Source organism: Lepus europaeus, chromosome 2, assembly GCF_033115175.1.
Source record: "Lepus europaeus isolate LE1 chromosome 2, mLepTim1.pri, whole genome shotgun sequence".
NCBI classification, from domain to species: Eukaryota; Metazoa; Chordata; class Mammalia; order Lagomorpha; family Leporidae; genus Lepus; species Lepus europaeus.
In genome coordinates this window covers 75,914,532-75,942,187 of record NC_084828.1, presented here as the reverse complement: position 1 = coordinate 75,942,187, position 27,656 = coordinate 75,914,532, and the positions used below count along the sequence as shown (strand labels likewise).

The window sequence follows — 27,656 nt, the reverse complement described above, 5'->3', positions numbered from 1 at the left end:
TATGTCTGTGTCCTACTGTATAGCTTCTATCTGTGAAGTATTTGGATTTGTGATAGGTAAATTATTTTGCTAGCTTTTGGAGATATACTTCTGCAGTAAATGTCATCCTAGGTTGACAGGGTGTTAATTTTCCCAGTGCTGTTATTGCCATCAGCTCTCTTGTTTGTTCCCACTGGCATTCCCATCAGTAGACTGCTCTCTTGGGCTGGAGATGATAGTCCACCTGCTTACACTGTTTTCTGGCTCATAGATACCTTACTTATACAATTACGTCTCCTCATTCTCAACCTCTTCCGTCCTTTGACAGAGTTAACTGTATAATTTTGTAACCTCTGTACTGTATAGAAATGAACTAAGTAACAAATCCTAACTCCTTCCAGTTTGACCATGGATGGAATTACTGTATTTTCAGAATTCAGACAGATGAAGTCTTTTTTAATCCCTTCCATAGAACTCTAGCTGGCTTTGCCAGACACTGTCATATCTGTAATTGTCAATATCCTAACATTTGCATTTCTTTCTCCCTTAGTTGGTCAGAAAATACAATATGGCCTCAGGGGGTGTTGGTGCGGCACAGCAGGTGTTTATACAGAGCCATGGGACCTTACAACGTGGCAGTGCCTTCAGATGTCTCCCATGCCCGTTTTTATGTAAGTACCACTTACTTATTTTTTTTAAAGATTTATTTATTTATTTGAAAGGCAGAGAGAGAGAGAGAGGTCTTCCATCCACTGGTTCGCTCCCTAGATGGCCGCAACGGCCTGAGCTGCACTGATCCGAAATCAGGAGCCAGGAGCTTCCTCCAGGTCTCCCACGTTGGAGTTGAGGCCCAAGCACTTGGGCCATCTGCTGCTGCTTTCCCAGGCCATAGCAGAGAGCTGGATCAGAAGCGGAGCAGCCAGGACTCGAACTGGCGCCCATTTGGGATGCTGGCACTGCAGGTGGCGGCTTTACCTGTTAACGCCACACCACTGGCACCACTTACTTATTTTTAAAGGAGACAGAGGATAGGTGCTGCTGCAGCTACTGCTGCTGCTTTCTTAAGGTTTATTTATTTGATAGGCAAAGAGACAAAAAGGGAGAGACGGAGAGAGAGCTTCTGTTGGTTTATTTCCCAAATGGCAGCAACAACCAGATGTGGGCCAGGCCAAAGCCAGGGCCAGGAACTCTATCCTGGTCTCCCGTGTGGGTGATGAGGTCCCAATTACTTAGGCCATCATTCATTGCCTTCCCAGGACCATTAGCAGGAAGCTGGATTGGCAGCAGGGTAACCCATACTTAAATTAGTACTCTGATAAGGGCTGTACGCATCACAAGTAATAGCTTAACCTGCACCACAACACTGGCCCCATAACTGCTGCTTATTTATTTATTTTTTTTAGAATTATTTTATTTATTTGAAAGACAGTTACAGAGAGAGGTAGAGCCAGAGAGAGAGAGGTCTTCCATTCCAAAATGACCACAACGGCCAGAGCTGAGCTGATCTGAAGCCAGGAGCCAGGAACTTCTGGGTCTCCCATGCGGGAGCAGGGAGCTGGATTCAAGGAGGAGCAGCCGGGACTCGAACCGGCGCCCAAATGGGATGCCAGCGCTGCAGGCTGGGGCTTTAACCCACTGCGCCACAGCGCCAGCCCCTGGTTCTGCTTATTTAGTTTCACACATAGGCTTAGGGATGTTAGGAGACTGTTCTATGTGTTAGCACCTATACAGTGTAAAGCATGTACTAAGAAATTAATACATGGTAATGACTGCTATTACTATAACAGTAGCTCCTGTCCTTTGAAAATGTCTTCTGAAATGCAATTTAAAGGTCATACACTGTTATTCTAGTTTCAGTACCTGGGCTCTGTTAAAATAGGATTTGTTGAATATAATATTATTTGAAATAAGTAGGCAATCATCTAAGACTTTTTCATTAAAATTTTTTTTGCAACAGTTTGGTTTGATGGTATCCTTAAGTGATACTGAGTATAGTAATAATATGATTTTCATGTTTTTGGGTTTTGTTTTTTTTTTTTGTATTTGTCATAGATTGTCTCCTTGAGTTACCTTAACTTCCCCTTTGAAAGTCAGACAACTGCTATGACTGGTGATCTAACTTTTGCCTTTACCTGGACTAGAAGAAAAAAAATATAAAACAAAGAAGGAACAAGTAATAGACGCCCACTAAATCCAACCTCTGTCCTATTTGAATGTATGCTTTGTTTCATATTCTTTTTGATCTTTCGGTTTTCCGGAAATAATGGCTTTAGGAGGCAGAAGTATTTTCTTATCAAGAGCCAGCCCGCCAATGAGAGTGGGGAGTAGAGATGAATGTGGAGAACTGTTCTTAGTAACGGTGTCCATAGTGCAGTACATTGCCTTTGAATGGAGATCATCTTAAAACTAACTGAAGTGCCAGGAGCTTATTCCAGGTCTCCCATTAAGGTCAGGGGCCCAAGCACTTGGGCCATCTTCCACGGCTTTCCCAGGCCATAGCAGAGAGCTAGATTGGAAGTGGAGCATCTGGGACTCTAACTGGCCCCATATGGGATGCCAGCACTGCAGGGAACAGCTTTACCCACTACGCCACAGCCTGGCTTACTCTTCTATAATAAAATTTTTAAAATAATATTTGTTTATTTGAAATGCAGAGAGAGAAAGGTCTCTTCTTTCTGCTGATTTACTCTCCCAGTTGCCCACAACAGCCAGGGTTCAGCCAGGCCAGAGCCAGGAGCCCAGAAAGCAATCTGAGTCCCCACATGGGTGGCATGGACCCAGCTCCTTGAGCCATCACCTGCTGCCTCACAGAGTGCTCATTAGCAGAAAACTGGATCAGAAGTGGAGCCAGTACTCAACTTCAGGCACTCCAATATAGGTGCTGCACAAAGCACCCGCCCTGGTCCACTCTTAAGGTGGAAACCTGTCCCATGCATCTGAATCAGGGTCCCTGGAGGACTCCAGGAATTTGTGCATTTGGAAATGATTCTTAAGCACACTAAGGTTTGAGAGCATTCATTTAAAATGTGTCTGTCTATAGCTGTTAGCCTTTAAAGCCTGCCCTCACCTTGCTGCTCCTTCTGTTTGTAGCTTACTTGCACAGTTAATTGTAGATTCAGCATGGAATCTGAATGTTCAGATTCTCAATACTGGTAGAAAATTAATTCTGGCCCAATTTTATCCGCATCACTGAGGCTCCTGTAGTAACCGGGGTTAAGCCTCCTCCTCCTTCTCCTCCTCCTCCTGGGGACCTTGAGGACTTGTGTCTTTCAGAGCTGCCAGGAGAATTTGTCATTATTCTTGGGTTTAAGCTCTGAAGTCTACATTCCATCTAAACTGCTTCTTTTAGATCTAATATACTACCGTTATTACAGTCTCTCTTTCATACAAATTTAGCACCAGATTCAGCAGAATTGTTAGGTAACATTCCTTTGCAACCTGTGAACTGTATCTTTCTAGTCATAACACCTTTTCATTGGTAAACTAAAAGTTAGTGCCTTGGAGAAAAAGATTTGGTCTGAGTGAGTGTCCAACTCTAATTCTCTTTTCCTTCTTGACATGTCACCTACACCCTACCTTTCACTATCTATAATAAATAAATAAATGGGCAGCAGAATTTTACAGTGTGGAGGATTTTAGTGAGTGACCCTAGTAGGTAGAGTTCTGCCAGCAGGATGGCATAGCAGGTTAAGCCACTGCCTGCGACGCCTGCCTCCTATATGGGCACAGATTTGGATCCTGGCCGCTGCTCTTCCAGTCCAGCTCCCTGCTAATGGCCTGGGAAAGCAGCAGAAAATGGCTGAAGTGCTTGGGCCCTGGCACCCACATGGGAGACCCAGAAGAAGCTCCTGGCTCTAGTCATTGTGAACATTTGGGGAGTGAACCAGCACACAGAAGATTTCTCTCTCTCTTTCTCTGCCTTTTTTGTCTCCCTCTCTCTCTGTAACTTTGACTTTGAAATAAAGAAGTAAATACATTTTAAAAAGTAAAATTGAGAAACTATTTTTTGATATTTCAACTTATAATACTTTCCCTCTATCTCCAATTGACTACTGATGTTTATGTCTTAGGTCAGCCCTAAGCTAAGGATTTTTTTTTTAACTTTTATTTATTCATTTGAGGGCCAGAGTTTCAGAGAGAGGGTGAGACAGAGAGAGAGGTCTTCAATCCACTGGTTCACTCCCCAAATGGCTGCAATGGCTGGAATTAGGCCAATCTGAAGTCAGGAGCCTCTTCCGGGTCTCTCATGCAGGTGCAGGGACCCAAGGACTCGGGCCATCTTCCACTGCTTTCCCAGGCCATCAGCAGGGAGCTGGATCTGAAGTGGAGCAGCCAGGATTTGAACTGGCATCTAAATGGGATGCTGGTGCTGCAGGCAGAGGTTTAATCTACTATGCCACAGCGCCGGCCCCAGCTAAGATGCTTTTATTGTTTTCAGATTGTTATGGTTTAAATAATTATGTAATATCCTCAATTAGGTAATATCCTCAATTTTTACCTCTTGAATTATAAAACCTAAATTATTTCCTATCTAGTGCTTTTTCAAGCCTCTATATTAAATGCATTTTTGGTTATTTTAAATACAAATTTAAAAATAAAAGAAAAATGTTTATAGGTAGTATTCTTTGGGGTATATTACCTTTTCATGTCTCAGGAACATTGAAATTAAATTTGTTCCATTGTTCCTGGAACAAAAAGGGAAAAGTTTGGTTCTGCACACCAAGAAATAGCCTGATTACAAATTTAACAAGCAGATCTATTTGTTACTATATATGGAAACTCGTAAATAAGAAGTTAGTTGTGAACAGTAACTGAATAATTATAGCCTTCACTCATCTGTGAAATAACATTTTGTTTTTTAACTTCCTTACAGTTTCTCTTTCATCGTCCATTAAGGCTGTTAAACCTGCTTATCCTTATTGAGGGCAGTGTTGTCTTCTACCAGCTGTATTCCTTGTTGCGGTCGGAGAAGTGGAACCACACACTGTCCATGGCTCTCATCCTTTTCTGCAACTACTATGTTTTATTTAAGCTCCTCCGGGACAGAATAGTGTTAGGCAGAGCATACTCCTACCCACTCAACAATTATGAACTGAAGGCAAACTAAGCTGCCTCTCAACAATGAGGGAAAACCCAGATAAAAATATTTTCGTACGTTCTATTTTTTTCTTGCAATTTTTATAAATATTTATATTTTGTATACTATTATGTTTTGAAAGTTGGGAAGGGTAAAGGATATTAAATGTATCCGTAAACAAGGTGATGTGATCTTTCATGTGTTAGTATATTTGAATGATACACATATGAGATGAATGCCTCTCCAGTAAAGAGATTGATTTGTTGTCTGGCTCTGAAATAATTCATTCATCTGTGAACACACCTCGTGTATCATTTGACAGTCCGTTGGTGTGTCTGCTTTTCTTTCTGTCCTCGCTGATTATCTTTAGTCTTCAGCTGGCCGGTATCTCTGGTGAAGACCAATGAGTTGCCTGCTAGCCCCTTGCCTCTCTCCATTCAGGCGGCTAGCAGTGCTGGAGTCCACAGGGGAAAGAGTGAGTCAGAGTCTGGTGGGGTTCTCTGTCTTCTGGAGGTATTGCTGAGATGGGGCTTTGCTGGGCTACTACTACGTGACATTTAAGGATGCTTTTGAACGCACTACGGCCTTGAGGCTCAGGGCTTTATTGTCACATATCCTGTTCTTTCACTTTTCTTATTTCCAGAGGTTTTCCTTTTACTCTGAGTTGTTTGAAATAGTACTTTTCAAGGTAGAGGAACAGACTGAAAATACCAAGAAACCAGAAGAGTGAGGAATCCTCAGCTACACCATGCAGCCAAGCATCGGGAGTTAAGAGGGAATGGGAAATTCAAAAAGTTACTGCTTTATCCGCAGAGAATTTGATATATATCCATTTTCCAGAATCTCCATGTTTGTGAGCATTAATCCTTTGAGTTATCACCTCCCCTATTCTTGGAAGGTGATATATTTATTTCCATTCATGTTGCCACTAGGCACCCAAACTTCTGAGGCCTGTTGTAGACCCCCTAAAATATGTTGTTTTCTGTATAGGATTTGGTTTTTTTACACCATGAAGCTTTTGGTGAAACAAAATATGACTTAGAAAGTAAAAAGATCAATCATTCAGTTCATAAACTGGCTATGAAAACAATTTTTGTAGCAGGGTTCCGTAGGATTTTTAGCAAAAGCAGCATTGTGAAGTGTAGACGTGCATGTAGATGCCCAAGTAACTACTTTCACATTTATAGTAACTATTTCCTTAACTATTTTGATGTGTAACCATTTTTTAAAAAATTAAATCATTTGGCATTCCATCAGACTGTTCAGCCATGCAACAAATGTGTAATGAGCAGCAGGCATTGTGTCGGACCTGCTGGATGCAGCAGGGAGTGAGAAGTCTGAAGGCCCCGTCCTACAGAGCTCACATTGTGAGGGCACCGGTGGTGTGTTACACACAGTAAAGGATTTATACATAAAAGGTTTCCTGGTGGTAGAGGAAAGTGCAGTAAGGAGAAAGTAAATCAGGGCAAGGAACTAGTGGCAGGAATGGCACTGCCAGAAGGCATTTTTGAGATGATGATTGAACAGAGACTAGACAAAGCGAGATTGATCCATATAAATAGCTTTGGGGATGATTCAGTGCCCAATGTGGGAACAAGTTGGTATAGTGAAAGAACAGGAAAACCAGTGTATTAGTTGATGGCTTTTTTTTTTTTTTTTTTTTTTTTTAATTTTTGACAGGCAGAGTGGATAGCGAGAGAGGGAGACAGAGAGAAAGGTCTTCCTTTTTGCCGTTGGTTCACCCTCCAATGGCCGCCGCGGCTGGCGCGCTGCGGCCGGCGCACTGCACTGATCCAATGGCAGGAGCCAGGTGCTTCTCCTAGTCTCCCATGGGGTGCAGGGCCCAAGCACTTGGGCCATCCTCCACTGCACTCCCTGGCCACAGCAGAGAGCTGGCCTGGAAGAGGGGCAACCGGGACAGAATCCGGTGCCCCGACCGGGACTAGAACCCGGTGTGCCGGCGCCACAAGGCGGAGGATTAGCCTAGTGAGCCACGGCGCCGGCCCTAGTTGATGGCTTTTTAAAGTGGTTGAGCTTAAATATGGCCGTTCTTGGGGTGGAGAAAAGACATTGAAGTTGCCATCTCATTATTCCTTTTGAATCTTGGAAGATACACTTAAAAAAAAAAAGATTTATGTATTCATTTGAAAGGCAGAGTTATAGAGAGGCAGAGACAGAGTCAGAGAGAGAGATCCACTGGTTCATTCCCTAAATGGCCTCAATGGCTGGATCTGGGCTGATCTGAAGTCAGGAGCCAAAAGCTTCCTCCAGCTCCCAGACACAGGTGCAGGGCCCCAAGGACTTGGACCATCTTCTACTGTTTTTCCAGGCCATAGCAGAGAGCTGGATCGGAAGTGGAGCAGCCAGGACTCAAACTGGTGCCCATATGGGATGTTGGCATTGCAGGAGGCGGCTTTTACCCGATTCGCCATAATGCTAGCCCCAGGAAGATACACTTTTCTTGGCTGGTAAATGTTTTGATAAAATTACTTGATGGCTAGGAACAAAATCATTGGCATGGGCACAGAATGTCTCATCAAAATGGTCTCAACTTAGCTGTAGCATTGAAAGGTAACTGGAATAACCTTGTTGAGAAACGATGCAGTTTTGTAAACAGACCCAATTCCCCTTTCTGGCTTGCCTTGTTTTGGCTGTGTCCTAAAAGAGTAGCACAGCTGGCTAGCTAAACGTAAGTGGATATGAGGAATAAAAATTAATTTTGGCTAGTGAAATCGCAAAGTCCCCCTGCTCCTGCCTCCAGAATCAGCAGCATTCCTGGGATAAAACCCTCCAGGTCAACTTGCTGCTGCCCAATCCACCTGTTCTTTGTAGGTGCCACATTCATGGGGAAGGGGAGACGTCCTGGATCTCTAGATATTGTTATGGGTCAGGTGGGAGAAGGCACATGATCTTTGCTTGTGAAAGTAGGAAACACGTACCTGTTAAAAGAATGGCCTTTTTTTGTAATTTTTTTTAATGTTTTGAATTAAAGGTGTGTGGAAAGGATGGTTAGCAAAAGATCAGGTAGGTGAACTTGGGATCTGGGGAAGGAACGAAGGTGCTCGGTCAGTTGTCTGGGTGGCCTGCAGCGGGTGACTGTTTCAGGAGGAGGACGGTTCACAGAAATGAGCATGGTGGGAATGTTCAGAATCCTGTTTATTCAGATTCCATGTTTCTATTCCTCGAGCCTTCTTTCCTTCCACTGCCTATCATCCCCCCCCCCCTGCTGCCCCCCCCCCCCCCATTTCTATTTACTGGGCAGTTATGTTTCTGACCAGATACTGCTTGGGTGCCAGAGATAGTGATGTCCAGAGTTCATTAACTAATGGGAGGCAGGCAATTGAGCCAGGTGTCACATAAGAGCGTTCGCTCGTTGAAGTCTGTATGAGATAGAGTGCTGATACAGAGAAGGAGGTGATCAGCTTCGCCTCCTGGGAATGGGAGCTGTTCGCAGTCAGGGAAGGCTTCACTGAGGGAGTGGCCTATGAGATGCCTGTGGAAGGAGTGCCGGGACTTAACCGAAACAGGGAGGGCACCTGTGGGGTCATGCGTATGGTACTTTCTAATTTGGAAGGATCCTGTGATCCAGCGTGGCTTTGGGCACAGGATACACAAAGATCAAGGTATTCATATAACCAATTCAGTAATGCTAGAGAGCTAAGCACAGAAGAGATCACAGAAGGACTTAAATTCTACATTAAGGAGTTTGGATTTGTATTACCTGGTAGGTCACATGTTCTCAAAGTGGTGATCCCTGGACACTCAGATATACTAAGCTAGAATTCTGAGCGTGAAGCCCAGTAACATACACTTTTAAATATACTTTTTTTTTTTTTTTTTTTTTTAATTTTTGACAGGCAGAGTGGATAGTGAGAGAGGGAGACAGAGAGAAAGGTCTTCCTTTGCCGTTGGTTCACCCTCCAATGGCCGCCGCGGCTGGCGCGCTGCGACCGGCGCACTGCGCTGATCCAATGGCAGGAGCCAGGTGCTTCTCCTGGTCTCCCATGGGGTGCAGGGCCCAAGCACTTGGGCCATCCTCCACTGCACTCCCTGGCCACAGCAGAGAGCTGGCCTGGAAGAGGGGCAACCGGGATAGAATCCGGCACCCCAACCGGGAGTAGAACCCGGTGTGCCGGCGCCGCAAGGCGGAGGATTAGCCTAGTGAGCCGCGGCGCCGGCCAAATATACTTTTATTTTTTAAAAGATTTATTTATCTGAGGCAAAAGGAAGACCTTTCTCTCTGTCTCTCTCTCACTGTCCACTCTACCTGTCAAAAAGAAAAAAAAGAAAAAAAGATTTATTTATCTGAAAGAGAGAGGAAGAGACGGGGGGAGGGGTGGTCTTCCATCTGCTGATTCACTCCCCCAGATGGCTGCAACGCCTGGAGCTAAGCTTATCTGAATCCAGGAGCCCCCTCTGGGTCTCCCATGTGGGTGTAGTGGCCCAAGCACTTGGGCTGTCCTCCATTGCTTTTTAAGCTCATAGTAAAGAAGCTGAATCAGAAGTGGAGCAGCCAGGACTTCAACTGGCGTCCATATGGGACGCCAGCACTGCAGGCCAGAGCTTTAACCTGCTGTGCCACAGTGCCAGTCCCAGCCCAATGAATTCTTAAGGACAGAAGTCTGGAATTGTTTTAGACATAAGACATCTTATGAAAAACTTAAAAGTCCATGCCTGAGTAAACAGGGATGGGGTGGATCTCCAGTGTGTGGGTGGTGGAAGCAGCCATGTACATAAATGAGGCAGGATGTGAAGAGAAGGAAGGGCAAATTTAGTGAATAACAAAAGGGCAGAGAAGAGGAAACACGAAGTGACTGAGATCAAGAAAATGGATGACCAAGAAAGGGGAAATAGGGCTTAAAAAAAAGATTGACCATATCAAACATAATTGGTAGTCAAGAGACTGAAAAGTGTCAGTTTGGCAATCAGGTCATTTGTGACTTTAGCCAGAGATTTTAGCAGAGCACTGAGGGTGGAGGTCAGGGTGCAGTTGGTCCAGAATAGTGAATTGAAATGAAGAAGTAGGAACAGTGATGTTGATGACTCTTCCAAGACTGGACACGATAACGTGGTACAGGTGGACAGAGTTGAGGAAGCCTTTTGCTTAAGGAAGGAGAGACCTTGGTTTATTATATGCGGAGGGAAAGAAGCCCAAAGCGGGAAAGGCTGAAATATAGGGGAGAATAAAGGGTGGGAGGAGACTGGAAACACAGGAGCACTGGGAAGAAGGAAAATAATTCCTCTAAACTAGGAGGGAGGCTAGGAAGACACATGCGGATAAGAGGAAGTGATGGTGGGAGGTTGATCATAAACTTGTGATGGGAGAGACGGTTTTCCTTATTGTGTGTATGGGGGCTGGGGGTGGATTGGATTGCCCAGGACAGGGTTGAAAAGAGCGGAGTGGCCATTGGGGGCTTTGTGAATGAGGCCTCTACTGAGGTGAAGGACCCAAACTGTGTAAAGGCGCTAATACCATAGTTTTACGATTTTCTCTGATCCATGCCATAGGCACAGAAAAGGGTAGAGAAGACGGCAGCAAGAATCCTGGCCCCTTGAGCGAGACTTGCCAAGGAAGTGTGGCTGAAGGACGAGAGGTCCTGGGGAGAACAGTGGAGGAGATGCGAGAACAGGGGTCTGGAGAGGCGAGGGAAAGAAAGAAGTTGCCGGAGGGGCTGCCTGGCAGAGTAGGGGTGGACCAGGCATTGGTAATCTTGCACAAATAGAATGAATAAAGTAGCAAGGATAAGAGAAGTTTCTGAGGAAGGAAAATGAGAATTTAATCACAAAGTCCTGGATTGTGAAACAGTCCGATACATAACAAACTCAAGAAGCAAATGGCCAAAACTGAGTAGAAGCAAAAAGCTGTGAGCAATTATGGCAAGGTGTTGGTTTCCCTCCAGAACATTGAAGCCATCCTGGATGATGGTGGGATACAAACGAGAAGGAAACAGGAAGTTTGGTACCAAACACTGGGAAATTTGAGACATTGACTACATCATGACCACAAAGAATGGTAGAAGTGAAATTGCTGGATCCATAAATTTCAGTAATGAAGGGTTTTTATATGAAATGGAAAGAAGCAATCGTGTAGAATTGAGAAGAATGTGTTCCGACTCTGTTGAAAGTCTGTGTGTCGTGAGAGAGTGCAGCCTTCTGCAAAAAGAAGAGTGTCCTTGCAGGAGTTGTATTCAAGTCCAGGCATTGACAAGGACAGTGAAGAGACCGAGGTGTGTGTGTGTTCAAGGGGGTGTGATAAAGGTAGAATGCCTCCAAAGAAACTAGGGAAGGTTGGGAGTTAGGGGAATGGATGGTATATGTGTGTTATGGGGGGCAGGGTTGGGGGAGAGTTGGGGAGAGAAACAGGCATATGACAATCTGGGAGTGTAGGAGAAAAAAGGCCTTCGGGGCACTAGTGAAGGAAGATGAGCGCATGGCTGAGTGGTGAGTGTAGGTTTTAATAACGTGCTAGCCTTGCTGTCACCTTAACAAGGGTGTTTTGTACTGCAAGTATCACTGGAGTGGGAACCTGGCTCATACAGGTCTTCCCACGGCCTCCCCCTCTGTATGATCATATGTCCCCGACTAACACAGTTTGTTTTTCCTCCCCCGGAGCATCACTGACATGATCACCAAAACAAAACAGTCCCCCTCACTGGTTCAGATAATAGGAAAGCTGAGTTCACATCTCTGAGTGTGGCCCCTCATGACTCCCTAAGCCACGGAGTGCTGAGAAGTAATGAGTCTTTTCATATCTATCTATCTATCTATCTATCTATCTATCTATCTATCTATCTATATGTGTGTGTGTGTGTGTGTATGTACTGGGCAGCTTTGGCACCCTGTGTGAGTGCAATAGTAAGGGTGAAATTGCAAACATGACAATTATTAATATGTAAAATAACAAGTTTACTAAAGCAGATTTTGCTGTGAGACCAAACGAAGTAACAACAACAGCAACACAAAAATGACATCAAACAGAACTAGAACGATGAGTCTGAAGCATAAAATCTACTTTCCTGATAGGACTTGTCCTCCTCTAGCTCAGAGGTCCAGCATAAGCACTGCATTTTACATCATTTATTAGAGTACATTTTTAAAGCATAACAATCTTTTAATTACATTTAAATGTCTCTATGGATAGGCTTAATATTTATTTATACTTTTATAATCAATAGAAAAAACATTTTGATTACATCTTTGGAAACATGTAGAGCTAAAAAAAAAAACAAAAACAAAAACAGCTGAAATCATGTGGCTTTCTAACAGACTCCTTTGAAAAGTGCTTTACTTGGCAGAATTATAAGCCTTAAAATATTATGGCATTAACTTATTGCAAAGCATTGTTACTCATCCGCAAAACACATGGCTGTGGACTTTTCCTTCACTCTCTTAGAGAATTCCTGCATTTCTCATGCACCTCCAGGTTACTAACGACCTACTCTGTACCCATCCATGTGTGCGGCCCCCAATTTTGCCCTATCTGGACTGGCACCGATCTCCGGCAGCCACACTTCTACCATCTCCCCCTTGCCTCCGTGCTTGGGAAGGTGTTTGCGCCCTCTTGTGGCCTTATTTTGCTAGGGAAGGTGTTGGTAAAGGAAGATGCATTCTTTGTCATGCCATACTTTGAGCTGATCTTCCTGTTGGAAGTGTCTAAAGTCATACTCCTGGCAACATTTTACCCCAATATTCATGTCAGCAGATAGGGCCCACTTTGGTAGAGTGTGATTCTAATCAATCCTGGTGAGAATTAGATCGACCTTAAACTTTACTCTGATTCCAGACAAATGAATCTTAGGTTCCCCAGTCCGTCACACAGGACCCTGCACAAATGATTCTGCCACCCAATTTCAGTGAAATGTAATTATTATATGCTAAACCTTATCCATGAAGTAAATAGTTTATTGGACCTATGACTTCGTCATCAACAGGAATGGACACGTTTTGTGATAACAGAAGTCTCTTGAATCCCCTCTCAAGCAGTATGGAATGCCAATCTTACCTGGCTCATTGGCAAGGATCCAACAGGACTTCACTGCAAAATCCACTTGGGCCACACAAAATCTCAGAATTACTTACTCTAGCTTCATTGTGGCTCTCTAATTCTTTAGATCTCAACACCCGAGTGTCTCACTGGTCTCCTTTCTCAGATTTCCACTTGTGTTTAAATGGATTAAAGTCAGTAGTCACTTGCATGCCATTAGCAATCTTATTAAAAGATGTTACTTGCTGTTTTCCCCCTCTGCCTTGGTTTGGTAACTTAACAGTTCTAAAGCTTGTTCTCTCTTGATTATGGGCTCTCTCATTTATTACCATCCCTCTCCTTTTTACTGGACTAGTCAAGGACTGAGGAATAAGTACCAAGGTGCCCAATGCATTGTTACTAAGCTCTTGATAAATATTTGAGGATGATGGTGTTTATGTTTTGAATGTCCCCCAAATCTAGAATTCTAACTTGCACTATATTTTTAGTTTTTAGGACCTATATTAGGCTTACAGTATGTTAATAGGGTTTGCTTCTATTCCAAGTGAAGCAGAGAGTAAAAACCGAATACCCTCTATCTGGTCCACTCTCAAGGAAAAAAAAAAATTGACCCAAGAGGGTTGTTTTGCTAATAAATATAGGATACTATCTTCTTAAGCAACTGTTAACACTAGAGGAAAACACCGGTATATGTATGCATTTCACTTCAGATTCAACACTTAAAACCAGCACCCCTGTTTTGAGGTCTGATAGTTGGAAGTTGGATTCTCCAGCCCCTTCTAGAGCTTTAGGTAGACCTTGGAATTGACAGCACCTGTTCTGGTCCTTCCATGGGTGGAAGCAGGCCCTCTGATTCCCATCCAGCCATTCTCCAGAGGGTCAGAGTCTCAAAATGGTGACCAAATCGGTAATTCCAAGGTATCTTGGCAAACACTTGGGGTGGGGGAGATAGGAGTTTTCTTTATGATGGAATGGAATTTTATCAGCGCCAGACTAGCCCCGCCCACAGGAAGTTTATAAATACGTTTGTGACACTGACCCTCTGGAAGACAGTAAAAGGAATGACAGCCACCAAGACACTGCTGAGTCAGCTTCCGAGACTTTCTGGACCTGACCAGCTAGGAAAGTCCAGAGTAGGGGATAGCTCCAGACGGTGTTGGTGTGTCTCCTCGTGTCATCCGCACCCCTACACTCCTGCAGGTGAGGCTGTAAATGAAAGGTGTCAGTCTCAAGGAACATGGCAGCCATTTTATAAACTTAATGGGTGCTTCTACCCTTAGAGTTAAAACCACCTGTTGACCTGTAAATGGTGGCTTCTCAGTCTATCCCCAGATAAAAATATATCCTATAAGTGTTATAAACAAAAATTTAAAATAATTATAAGATAGCTTAAATATCTCATTATTTGGCTCAGAGTTCTGATAGTGAAGCAAAGTGCAGTCTTTCCCTCTCACATTCTAGCTGGGACATGGACCTTATCAGAGTACAGACACCTCGAGAGCAAGAGCGCTGAGACCAACATAAAGTTTATCTGTACATTTTCTGATAAGGCAGGAATGTACTTCTCGAATCTGTGGAGCATGGCCTTTCAATCGTCTGTCACCACTACATTTCTTCGCCTTGCTTGCCTTGGGAAAATGCTGTGTTCTAGGACTTTCCTTAGGGATTGACATCTCATTGGCTGTTGGTCCAATGTCTTGCTTACCCAATGAGAATGCAAAACCACTGAACTATTAATGGCTCCTCTTGCTCACACAGTTCTCTATCTGAAGGCAGAAAGCATCAGCTGACTGGCCAGTTGCCCTTGTTACAGAAACTGGCTTAAAAGGTGTAGAACAAGATTTCAGAACTGGCTATATGCTTAGTAGGGAGACAGGAAGCAATCTGTATCTGATGCAGGACATCAGTTTCCAATTTCTCATTGAAGGAGGAAAGTCCAGCCCAGCCCCACCAGTACTGGCTGAGGTTTGCCCAGGGGGTACTGCTAGCCCAAGAGAACTTTCTGCAATGATTGAGCCTCTGGACAGAATTCAACCGAACTTGAACTTGAGAAGGGGTACCTCGTGAAGTCTTCAGTGGGAGCACTGAAAAATCTACCAGCAGGTATATTAGTTGTTCATCTCTCCAGCTGGAAAGGGAAGAACCATTGAAAGTTCCAAATAACTGCAAGACAATGAAATTGGCTTACTGTTTCTCTGAGAGTACAGACAAGAGAGGGGCAGGTTTGAATGCATGAGGTGGGCGGGGGGAGAAGATGAGTCACGGAGGGGAGAGGGATGCCTCAGATCTGCTCCTGAGCAATGGAGGGAGAGAGAGCAAGGAAGGGGTCCACTGGCTAACATGAAATACATTCTCGAGAAGGGCAGCTCCCACGGAGTGGCAGTGACGGCCACGGTGCCAGGGCTCCTCCCCTCATCCTCTCCTGGCAAGCTGGGCCCCGCCTTGGGTGGAAGAAGAGTGCGGCTGAGCCAGAAATGTTTTCTGCTAATGCCCCACCAATTTCAACACCAACTTCAGTTCTGCTTCTGTGTGAGGCTTTGTCCTACGACATCCTGTTCTCGCACTCTGATATAAAGACAGCAGATGCTCTCACGTCGCTACTGCACACCCCACTGAAGGTGCCCCTCACCCAGGTGATCCTCAGCTCAGCTTCCACTCTGCCCAGTCAGTGGATTTACAAATCAGAGTTCTGTATGGTGGCAGTTGGAGTCCCAATTAATAAGCTAGAGCCAGAAGGTCATCTTGGATTGTGCCTGTCTCGAGTTTACACTTGGGGATAGATTCCGATGTTTTGTGCTGACGGATGGAGTCATCCTGGACAGGACTGAAGGGATTTCAGGGAAAGAGCATGATGGGTAATTTCACCCATAGGGGCATCTAGACATGCATTTGTTTGCATCTCCAATCTGCTTCCGTTTGGGATGGCACAAGTGTACATGATTTAAACAGCATTAAAGGCCTTCAAACCTCAGTAGCTGACACAGACAAAGGATTTTTCTGTCTCTCAAAGGATATAAGACAGCCAGCTCTCACCAGTGATACACAATGGCAATAGGGGAGCAAGCATTCCATCTTCCTCCCTCTCCTAACCTTTCCCATTTGCTCATACAGACTTAGCTACATTCCATCTCTTGGTCCTTTCCTTGACCACTTTTGTGGAAAATGGACTACTTAATAAATGGTCTAAAGGAAGAAAAAAAAAAAAAAAAAAAAACAAACGAGAAGCCAGAGCACAAAATAATCCCCAAACTTGGATAACCTGCACCTGGAAAAGGCAAGTTGGCTTCCAGGTGATTGATGATTTGTGTCCACAAACCAGCAGGTGAACTGATGTCATTCTATCTGCCTGCCACTTCTTCCGTCCAGGATCACCGATCTCCGCTGCGGCTGGTAAAAACAGCTGGTTGAGGTCTCTAGTCTCTGGCCATTCTTAGGGATGGTCATTTTATTCCTAAGTGTAACCCCTTCTGGTGTCACCCACGTGTTTTCTGCCAACTCCCCACAAAGAAGGCCAGGGGAGACTGTCTGGGTAGGACTTCGGATGGGGGACAGCAGGACTTTGGAATCTGTCACTGTGGATGACGGGGGCAGGTGGTCCATAATGGGGAAAGGAGGACTGAATAAGATCAGGCTCTGAGGTCTTCCTGGCCTTGACCTGTGGAAAGGCTTAGAACTTCCAGAGGGCCGCTCTATTTTTGATGAAAGAAGGTTGTCCCCAGATGGCTCAGTCTCTGATGTGCGCTTCCTGCATTGCACTGTGGCATCGTGGGTGGAGAGCAGGTTAGGCACATCTGGGTCTGGCGGAAGCGTGGGTCCCTCGCATACGCAAGACACACTCGCGTCTGCCGGTGTGGACTTGACAGCGCCCAGATCCTGCTCTGGTTTCTCTTCCTTCGGGCTTTCCGGGGAGGTGGGGGGTTCACCTTTGGCAGGGTTGTGAGACAGGCCACGGGGGGAGCTGGGTTCCTCTCGACTCTTCTCCAGAGGCTGAGCCACACCCTCTCCGGAGCTCTGGGAGGGCAGCGGCTGTGGGATCTGTGTGTACTGAATCTTGGGTGGGATGACTGGGACTGCCCTGGCCTGGCACATTTTGACCATGAAGGAGGTTCTCACGGCTGACACACTCACAGGAGCTGAGTTACGGCGACCTGTCAGGGCATGGGCGACAAGGTCGAGGTCCTGGGGGTCCTGGGGAGAAATCTTCCAGGGGTCTGCTTTACAGTGAGGTGAGGCCATCCACGTGGCCTTTGGCTCTCCCCGCTCCGAGAGCTGCACCCCAGGTGAACTGAAGGAGGCGGCATTCTCAAGCCGGAAGAGGTCAGCTATGGGAAGGGCGGAGTCCAAGTTGAGGGAAGAAGGCCTATTTTTCCCTTTCGGGGGTCCACACTCGGGGCTCTTCAGCTGTAACTTTGGGGAGTGTTCTGCAGGTGGGCTGCTGTCCTGCCCGCTGGGGGAGCTCTCCTTGCTGCTCTCTGGCCTAGAACCACCGCCCTGCTTACTCTGAGCATCGCTGGGCTCCACCTGTGTTCGCAGCTCCTGGCCCTCTGCTGGGCTGGCGGGGCCGGCTGCTGCCAGTGCAGGTTGCACACCACCACCACCTGGTCCCTTTTGACTGGGAACAGCCTCTCTCCCTTTCTGGCTAGAAAACTCTCTGAAGGACTTTAGGGCTTTCTCATCCCACCGCGAAACCTCGCTCCTGGGTGCCAGGGGCTGCAGAGGGTCAGAATTCCTCTGTGTCTCCAGATTGGCACAACTACTGGAAGAGGGAACCTTGGGAGTCCACTGGCTCTTCCCCGTGCTTTTGCTGTCTAGGGAATGGCTCTGGCGAAGGCTGGGCCTGTGGGAAAGCCTCTTCTCCAGCCGGGGGCCCTGGGGGCCCTGCACCTGCGCCTCCTGCACATCCTTCAGGGTGGGAGAGTGAAGGGGACTTGTCACCCACTGGGGCTCCTCCCATGGCTCCACCATCTCCAGGCCATGCTGCGCAGAATCGGACATGGTGTCATCTTCATCACAGTCCGAAGGCTCCTGCAGGGAGTGGGCTCCGTCGCCTTCCCCTTGGGTGGCCATCTCAGCCTCCTTTGTTGGGCTTGGCAAAGCAGAGCCCGTTCCCTCGGCGGCGGCAGCAGCATCCTTTGAATGTTGCTGTTCACTTTGTCTTGGAGCAGCCTCACGTGCTTGGCAGAAGTGAGGGAGCCCAGAGCTGTCTTTGCACTCCAGCTGAGCTTGAGAGGGCTTTGTCCTCAGATCCCTGGACGAGGCTTCTCTCTCGGGGCCATCCTTTGCCAGCAGGCCTCCGGGTGCCTCCTCCAGAGGAGTCGGTGGGGGAGGAGCAGGTGGGAGTGGAGGGGACAGGTTCCCTGGGCCTCTCACCTCTGCCTTTGCTTGTGGAGGCCCCATCTCAAATGTCATGATTTCCAGAGGAGCTAGCCTGGCAGGATCTAGACGCACGCCTTGTTCTGGTTTGGATCTCTGGAGGCCGCTGGTGGGCTCTGGTGTCTCCCCACTGGCTGCTGTGGAAGCCCCCTGTGTGCTCTCACTGCGTGGGTCCCTTGTCCACTCCTCTGGAGGGGCAGAGGCTGGATCAGGAGTGGGCCCACAAGACAACCCCCGAGGAGGTTCCGAGGAAGCAAAAGGGCCTGCCTTTGACTCAAAACTTGGCTGCATTGCGCTGATCCTCAGAGCAGGAGGTGGCAATGAGGAGAGCTCCTCCTCCGATTCAATGATTTTCAGCTCCTGTTGAATCTCGGGCCAGATGAGGGCATGGGTGAGATCGTCTTCATCCTGAGAAACATCAGCAAAATGATTGCCTTAGCACCACGGATTTAGGGCACTAACCTCCCTCCCTGTTGACAAAAGGGAGTGAGGGGACCGGGACACTGGCAGCCTGCATGACCTGGGCCAGTGAAAGACCCAACATCAGTGATAACCGTGGGTGTCTCAGGGCTTAGCATATGCCATCAAACACTATCTTCATGTTTGGTTTTCCCAACGCCCTCGGAAGAAAATACTACTGTAATTACTCCCATTTTTATAGCTGGAGAGGCCTAAATTCAAACAGATTAAACAATCTTGCTAACACGCACAGCAGCAGAGTAGGATTGAGATCCAAGTCCCATCTACACTGGAGCATAAGTGCTTAATGCCTGTGTACTATGCCTTATAAAACAAACAGAAACCCTGGCCTCATTTAACCTCAGGTTTACCAGAAGGCTCCCCAAAATGAGATTCTCCCAGGAGAACGAAAATGTTAACTCTTATCTCACACTGGCTTTCCAAATAAACAAATGTAGTTTGTTTTCTTATTACCAAAGAAATACATGTTCCATGTGGAAAAACCTTTTGAATATACATTAAAATAAAGGCAGATACAAAACCTGATGGTCCTCCCACCCACAAGGAGGCACTGAAAATGAGACACGGGTTACTTCCTGGTGTTGTTGAACAGCCTCCTCCTAACCTGCTGCTTGCTGTCTGTGTTTCCCTTCAAGTCCTTCTCGGCTCTTCCCCTTCTCTCCACAAAGGCCAAAGCTGCAGACAGAAAAGGCATGGAGGGAGGCCCGGTTGTTCCTCTCATTTCTTGTCTCAAAAGCTAACTCTGTCCCAAGGAGAAGCAATTCAGGGGAGCGCCTCCATCCTGTGGGGGTGCCAGTTTCCGAGAAGACTGCTCTGCTGCTCATGTCCCCGTGTCTTCCCACCTGGCTCTAGTCACGTGTTGCTTCATGTTGAATTTATATATAAGTGTAGGCCCTCTTATTGGCAGGGGACTGTGAGCCCCTTGAGGTCCGGGACTGTGTTTACATATCTTTGATTCCTCAAGGCCCAAGGGTGCCTGGTACACTGTGAGCTCAACAAAAGGTCTGTTGAGTTGTAATGGATTCTTGGCTTTCTTTTGAGTTATTTTAGACAACCCTCAGGACTATGTGGTCAAAAGTAATCTAACTGCATTTATTTGTGTGCATTTCTATTTTGTCTACTATGCTGTGCCCTCCTGTGGAGGAAGGGACAGCCTTTTACTCATTCTTTTTTTTATAATTTTTTTAAGGATTTGTTTTTATTTATTTGAAAGGCAGAGTTACAGAAAGAGAGAGGTAGAGACAGGGAGAGAGAGATCTTCCACCTGCTAGTTTACTTCCCAAATGGCTACAACAGCCGGAACTGGGCCAGACTGAAACCAGGAGCCAGGAACTTCTTTGGGGTCTCCCACATGGGTGAAGGGGTCCAAGTACTTGGGCTGTCCTCTGTTGCTTTCTCAGGCACATTAGCAGGGAGCTGGATTGGAAGTGGAGCAGCTGGGACTTGAACTGACAGACATATGGGACGCTGGTGTTACAGGTGGTGTTTTTTTTTTTTTGACAGGTAGAGTGGACAGTGAGAGAGAGACAGAAAGGTCTTCCTTTTGCCGTTGGTTCACCCTCCAATGGCCGCCGCGATAGGCGCGCTGCGGCCGGTGTACCGCGCTGATCAGATGGCAGGAGCCAGGTACAGGTGGTGTTTTTAACCTGCTGTACCATCACACTGGCCCCTTACTCATTCTTTTAAAAAAAAGATTTATGTATTCAATGTTAAAGGCAGAGTTACAGGGAGAGAGGGAGAGACAGAAAGAGATCTTCCACTGGTTCACTCCCCAGATGGCCTCATCCAGCCCTGGCTAAAGCCAGGAGCCTGGAACTCCATCCACCCAGGTCTCCCATGTGGGCCATCTGCTGCCTTCCTAGGTGCATTAGCGGGAAGCTGGACCTGAGGTGGGAGCAGCAGTCGCTTGGACCAGTGCTCCGGGATGGGACTGGGCGTCGCGGGAGGTGGCTTAACCGGCTGCACCACAAAGCCGGCCCCACCTTGTACTCATGTTTGACTCTCAGCACAGACACTAATCAAGGAACTGATAAATGTAGATGCCTACATGAACACCTAAACTGCCCCGCCCTCTGCTCTCCTCCGTCTCAGCAAGAGGACTGCAGCGCTCCTCTGTGCTCAGGCCATAAATGCACGTGATGTCTCTGCCTCCTGTGTCTTCCTCATACCACACCCAGTCCTTCATCAAGCCCCGTCCTCTACAGCCCTGGAGTCCTTCCACTTCTGTTCACATGGCCCCATCTTCCACATGCTTCATCACGCGCTAGCCTCCTCCTAACGCACCCCTGCCCCGGCTCCTGCCCTCCCCTCACAGAAGAGCCTGATCCTTTAAAGGTAAAATCCCAAACACATGGCATGCTGTTCCAGTACCCTTGGTTAGTTGGTCCTCTTCCACGCAGTCCTGGCTGATGTGGCTCCTGCTTCCCTCTGAACTTCACGTTCTTCAGCCCAGCTACCCCGGCCTTGCTCCCATCGAATGTTCCAGTCTTTCCCACCTCACACTAGTGGTACATCATATTCTTTCTGCCTGAGGTCTCTCCTTTCCTGTGCTACTCCTGCTTGTTTCTTCTAGCTAAGATCTCCATCTAAATATCTCTTCTTCAGAGAAGCCTTCCCTGAGCCTTGATGCAAACGCCTCCTCCCTCTGACTAGGTTAGGTCCTCCTGCTGTTTGCTCGCACAGCATTGCACGCTTCCATGTCACCCTAGGAATTACTCCTCCATTGGCCTTTCCCTACCAGGCTGTCCACTTCCAGAAGGCAGGGACAGTGCCGGACTGCTCCCCACAGTGACCCCAATGCTCGGCATACTGCCTCACACAAAGCAGGTTCACAGAATAAATTTTTTAAAAAGATTTATTTATTTATTTGAAAGTCAGAGTTACACATAGAGAGGAGAGGCAGAGAGAGAGAGAGAGAGAGAGAGAGAGAGAAAGGCCTTCCATCCGCTGGTTCACTCCCCAATTGACCACAACAGCCGGAGTTGTGCCGATCTGAAGCCAGGAGCCAGAGTCTCTTCTGCATCTCCCACATGAGTACAGGGGCCCAAGGACTCGGGCCATCTTCCACTGCTTTCTTGGGCCATAGCAGAGAGCAAGTAGAGCAGCCGGGACTCGAACTGGCACCCATATGGGATGCCGGAGCTTCAGGCCAAGGTGGTAACCCACTATGCCACAGCGCTGGCTTCACAGAATACATTTTTTAAATAAGTGTTGGCCGGTGCCGTGGCTTAACAGGCTAATATCCTCTGCCTTGCGGTGCCGGCACACCAGGTTCTAGTCCTGGTCGGGGTGCCGGATTCTATCCCGGTTGCTCCTCTTCCAGGCCAGCTCTCTGCTATGGCCCGGGAAGGCAGTGGAGGATGGCCCAAGTCCTTGGGCCCTGCACCCGCATGGGAGACCAGGAGAAGCACCTGGCTCCTGGCTTCGGATCAGCGCGATGCACCGGCCGCAGCGGCCATTGGAGGGTGAACCAACGGCAAAAAGGAAGACCTTTCTCTCTGTCTCTCTCTCTTTCATTATCCACTCTGCCTGTCAAAAAAAAAAAAAAGAAAGAAAGAAAGAAAAAAAGAAAAATAAAAATAAGTGTTGCCAAACGAGTGAAGGGGGGCCTGTGTTGTGACACTGCAGGTTAAGCACCGCTTCCAACGCCAGCATCCCAAATCTGAGTGCTAACTCAGGTCCCTGCTACTCTGCTTCAGCTCCAGCTTCCTGCTCATGTGCCTGAGAAGGCAGCAGGAGATGGCACAAGTACTGCACCCCTGCCACTCATGTAGGAGACCAGGATGGAGTTCCTTCAGCCTGGCCCAGATCGGGCTGTTGTGGACATTTGGGGAGTAAACCAGCAAATGGAAATTCTCAGTCTCTCTCTCTCTTTATTGCTTTGCCTTTCAAATAAATAAATAAATTTTAAAAATAAGCCAATTAGGGGCTGGTGCTGTGGTGTAGTAGGTTAATCCTCCGTCTGGCGTGCCGGCATCCCATATGGGTGCCAGTTCTAGTACCAGCTGCTCCCCTTCCAATCCAGCTCTCTGCTATGGCCTGAGAAAGCAGAAGATGGCCCAAGTCCCTGGGCCTCTCCACCCACATGGGAGACCCAGAAGAAGCTCCTGGCTTTGGATTGGTGCAGCTCCAGCCATTGCAGCCATTTAGCGAGTGAACCAGCTGACAGAAGCCCTTTCTCTCTGTCTCTCCTTCTCACTGTCTGTAACTCTACTTCTCAAACAAACAAATAAAATCTTAAAAAAATAAGCAAATGAATTAACTGATGCCTTTACTTGTTCCTTTGACTCCATCTTGGCACTTCTGCCAGCACTAACTTTATCTTCTATCTGACTTGTCAAAGCCACACCATTCATACTTGGGCCCTCCTCATGAGAACCTCTGCACCCTTCTCTTTCAACCAACGGAAAAACATCTAGGAACCCTGGCTCAGCCCACCTGGGGCCACCAGTGGCACCCCAGCTCTGCCCTAACTCCCAGCACCTGGAGCTTTGTGCATGTCCAGGAAAGCAATTCCCTGGAAACAAGTTTGAAAGACAGTGAGCTTCCTTTTTGCCATGTGGCATACTCCTCTGTCCACAGGGCTGCCTCCCAAATTCAAAGCTTTTTCCTGGGGGTCACTGGGAGATCTATTCATACTTTCTCTAAAGACATTCATCAAAACCTTCTTGGGAAATTCAATCTCTTAAAAAAATAAAATAAAAAGCAGGCAAGATTCAATCAGTTCTGCAATCAATCATCTCTAGGTTCTCCAGAATCTGCAAAGGGACAGAATGGATCCTGGAAATATCTAATGTTTTAGAAACTAGCAAGGACAGCTGCCCATCAAGCATGTCTGGAAGAAGAGAGCCAGCCCCCATGCGTGATCACTGTATTCGGGACTGGGGTATGGCATCAGGTTGGGTCCTGTTTCTGGGAGGGATGTCCTTACATCCCAAGGACATGTCACTGGTTTATGGTGACCTCAGGTCAGAAGTACTGAGTTGTGTCTGTCCTAGGGAATCTGAACCGGATGGCTCCTTCCCATCACCGCAGAACCTCCATCAAGTCTGCTGCAAAGAAATCCCAGGCCAGACTCAAAGCTTGTCTCTTCAAGTATTTGGGGCAGAAATTCTTCAAAACAATTTAAAAAACAAAATCTTTACGTGACACCAAGAGTCCTTGGGAAAAAAAGAACTCTACCTGGCTGGAGCAGGCACAGCATTCCCCTTACCATCTCATGGAGAAACACGGCTTCAGCCCTGGCCCTGGGGCTCTCCGGCTCCTTCCAGCCAGCCTCCTGGGCGTCCTCCACCACCTTCTCTGCATTCGGTCCCTTCTCCGGTTCCCTTGAATGTTGAGAGCCCAGCAAGATTTCCAAGGTCTTCTCCTCCAGCTGGGGGCCTGGCTCCAGGGAAGGGCCTTGGCTGCACTCCGGTGTCGCTGCGGCTTCAGCCACTGCCTTGGCATCCTCGTGAGCTGCCTTCTTGGGGACGGCTGCTGCAATGAGGGTATTACCAGTTAGAGAGGCTTCGCCCCAGCGTAGTGGCTGTCCTGCCCCAGGTCCTGCCTCACAGGGTAGAGGGAGCTCTCCTAGCTCCCTGCCTCCTGCGTTCTTCACCCTTCTCACCCAGGCTCAGATCCCAGAGTCAGACCATCAGATCCGGGAGGGACCTGGAAGATCCCTCCAAGTGGTTCTCACCTAGCGGCTATTTCGTTCCTTCTTCTCCCTCCCCCAGGGGACGCTGGCAGTGTCTGGAGACATTTGGGGTTGTTATAACAAGGGGGCTGGGAGTGCTGGCAGAAGCCAGGGACACTGCTAACCACCACCCCACAATGCCCAGGGTGCCTTCCCCCCACCCCCAAGACAGTGCTGGAGTTGAGAAACCCAGCTCCAGCCCAGCCTTTCATTTCATAAAGAGGTAGGCCCTGAGGACTCAAACTTAGGCCAAGCGTCACAAAAATACGTTATTCACAACAGTCTCGTGAATGACTTGTTCTTGTGTGACTCTTCCAAGGGTTATCTCTAGTCCATGTGCATATACATTCCCAAAGTGAGTCAGCTGGTCTGAAACACCTACTGAGCTCAGGGAGAGGCAGGCCTCAGGCAGGGCCTCTAGAGCCTCACAGGCAGGAAGGCCTCACGTCACTGCATAAGGCTGTTTTCCACATGTGTAATAAAGACCTAGTAAAGTACCTAGAACAATGAGTGGCACATAGCAGAACCTCAATAAATATTATTCACAGCGGGATTAAAAGAAACAGCATTTGCATTAGAATTTTTCAATGAATCCTGTGGTCTTGGCTCAATAATAAATGCTTTTGGGGGGACCAATGTGAGGATAAGGTAAATAATGGTGGCAAAGCACACAGCACAGTACAAACTCAGAAGAGCTTGTTGGTTAAGAACAAACTCTGTGCTCACCGCACTGATCTCACTCCTAGGCATCTCACAGTGAATCCAGCCTTGGAACAGTCAGTCCTACTGACAGCATCCTGATGTCTGAACTAACAATGATCAGAATTGGCAAAAGTACTCTTTTGTTCTGCCTATAGCCCAGTAACTTGAGTTCCTGAAATTTAAATTTTACCTTTTAATATGTAAAACATTTTCAGAGTTCAAAAGCTAAAACTACATAAAAAGGGATCCTTGGAGTTTTGCTTTCATTCATGTCACATCTACCCTGCCCCACACTCCCACTGTCCCCTCTAGATAACCACTTTTACTCATCTCTGATTTATCCTGCCATAGTTTATTTTTTGCATATTTAAACAATACTTGCACATGTATATTTTTATTTCCTATACTTATTATATAAAATATAGCGCATGAAATACATGGTATCTGTTGTTCTTTACTGTGATTTGTTACACTTCACGTAGGTATCTTGAAGACCAAATTAATGTTCAGGGAGACTGAGTATTCTTTAGGATGTGGCCTAGTTTAGGTTGTCTTCAGAACGGAGCCTGAAACAAGGTCCTGGCAGAAGGTAGCTTATTTGGAAGATGGTTCCAGGAAAGAAGAGAGAAGGTGAGACAACACTGGAGGAAAAGTCAGCGAGTATGCCACTGAGCCGGTTAGCACTCTGAGCAACTGGGACTCAATCCTGCTGACCACAGCGGTGTACTCCACTGTGGTCCCTCCAAAGGTTGGGAGGCCGGGTCATTTATCCACTGACCCCTCACTCATAGTAGTTGAGGGATGCCCCTGGTAATTCTCCATCCTTCTGGGTTGTCCCAAGCAAAGGGTGAGCAAGATCCTCCCTTCAAAAAAACCCCCCGAGGCAGAAAGCCAGAAACACAAGGCAAGCATGACATAGGATGCCTTCCTGACAAGAAACACAGGAGATGGCGGAATGTGACGCAGTGCCCACCCCGCCATGGATTCTCCAGCACTCGGTCGTGTGCATGTATCCCAGTTATTGCACCAGTCTCCTAAAGATGGGCGTTGGGGTGGTTTCCAGTCACTTGGTATTCCAAATGGTGCTGTCATAGGCATGTATCATTTTCGAATTGTACAGCTATTTATTTAGAATGAATTCTTGAAAATGAAACTTCAGAGTGAAAAAATAAATACATAAGTCACTTTTTAAAAGATACTTTCAGTTACCACAAATCAGGGAAAACATATGGTATTTGTCTTTTTGAGACTGGCTTTTTTAAGTAAACATAATGGTGTTCAGTTGCGTCCATTTTGTTGTGAAAGACAGGATTAGGATTTCATTCTTTTTTTGTTCTGTTTACTTTTTATGGCTGAGGAGTATTCTATCATGTACATATATCATAATTTCTTTATCCAGTCATCATATGTTTTCCTTGATTTGTGGTAACTAATATACAGAGTACAAAAAAGTAATGTATATGAATGAAAAAAAGAGTTTAAAGGAACTTGAGAAAAGAGTTTTAAAAGAACTTAAAATTTATCACTGAAGTTGAGGAGTATGTATATTTTGTACAGTCTGACTGAATATCTCTTTTAAGCTAATAATTTTGGCAGAGATATCAGCTATGATAATTAATTTTAAATAGATGCTACTTATTCTAAGCCATGGCATATATTTTCAAAGTTGTTTTATCTTATAAGTGAATTTAATCGGCTAGGAACCGGACAGAGATCCACATAAGAAAACTCTGTGGGTGATTATTATCAATGGCAAGAGCTTATTTTCTATGTGTGTGTGTAAACAATGAACAGATTCCAACTTTATTCTTTGCACTTGTTTTAAAAATAAATTAAATGTATTTGCTGGAAGTTTTTTGTTTGTATTAAAGCTTACTTTGAAAGTTAAAAAAAAAAAGATACTTTTAAATAATCTACTAAAGATCTATTCCTTGAATGAATTTTCCAGCCTCTCTTTTGTAGAGCTCAGGATATTTTGCCCATTGTGACCATTAAAATGGACTTAAGAGAAGAGGGGAGAAAGGGTCTGCTCTAAACATGAGCTTGTTCATGTCACTCGACTGCTGGAAGCCCTCAGTGGCTCCCTACTGCCTCCATTACTGTATGCAAGGCCTCTGCACTCTGCACCAGCCACATGTCTGCTCATTCCTACCCCACCCCCATGGACTTGAACTCCTCTGCTCTGGTCCTCTCTGGGATTCCACTGGTCCACTTTTCAAGACATAAATCTAACAACACCTCTTTAGAGCCTTTCTAGATGATCTCTCCCTCTCCCTCCTCCTGCAGCAGTGTTATTACCCATGAAAGGCAAAGTCACACAGAGAGAGAGAGAGAAAAAGAGAGAGAGAGAGAGAGGTCTTCCAATCCTCAAATGCCAGATGCCT

At 46.6% G+C, this 27,656-nt stretch overlaps 2 protein-coding genes across 5 annotated transcripts in view; one reads left to right on the top strand and one right to left on the bottom strand.

Moving 5' to 3' along the window:
- TMEM39A (transmembrane protein 39A) overlaps positions 1-5,347 on the top strand; it is a 31,679-nt gene extending 26,332 nt beyond the window's left edge. For 2 of the 3 annotated variants that reach the window (XM_062208550.1, XM_062208542.1), the window contains exons 8-9: positions 530-650; positions 4,853-5,346. In XM_062208550.1, coding sequence (XP_062064534.1) covers positions 530-650; positions 4,853-5,086 — 355 coding nt within the window. In that variant the 3' untranslated portion in view covers positions 5,087-5,346. Of the gene's footprint in view, positions 1-529; positions 651-4,852 lie in introns of all 3 variants that reach the window. The other variant, XM_062208559.1, reaches the window with a different exon arrangement.
- A 6,603-nt stretch (positions 5,348-11,950) lies between these two features.
- The window catches only part of ARHGAP31 (Rho GTPase activating protein 31), a 130,272-nt gene continuing 114,566 nt past the window's right edge, over positions 11,951-27,656 (bottom strand). Inside the window, exons 11-12 of one of the 2 annotated variants that reach the window (XM_062208515.1) lie at positions 24,106-24,371; positions 11,951-18,821 (exon numbers count right to left, since the gene is read on the bottom strand). In XM_062208515.1, the coding sequence (XP_062064499.1) occupies positions 16,374-18,821; positions 24,106-24,371 (2,714 nt within the window). In that variant the 3' untranslated portion in view covers positions 11,951-16,373. The remainder of the gene's footprint in view (positions 18,822-24,105; positions 24,372-27,656) is intronic. The other variant, XM_062208517.1, reaches the window with a different exon arrangement.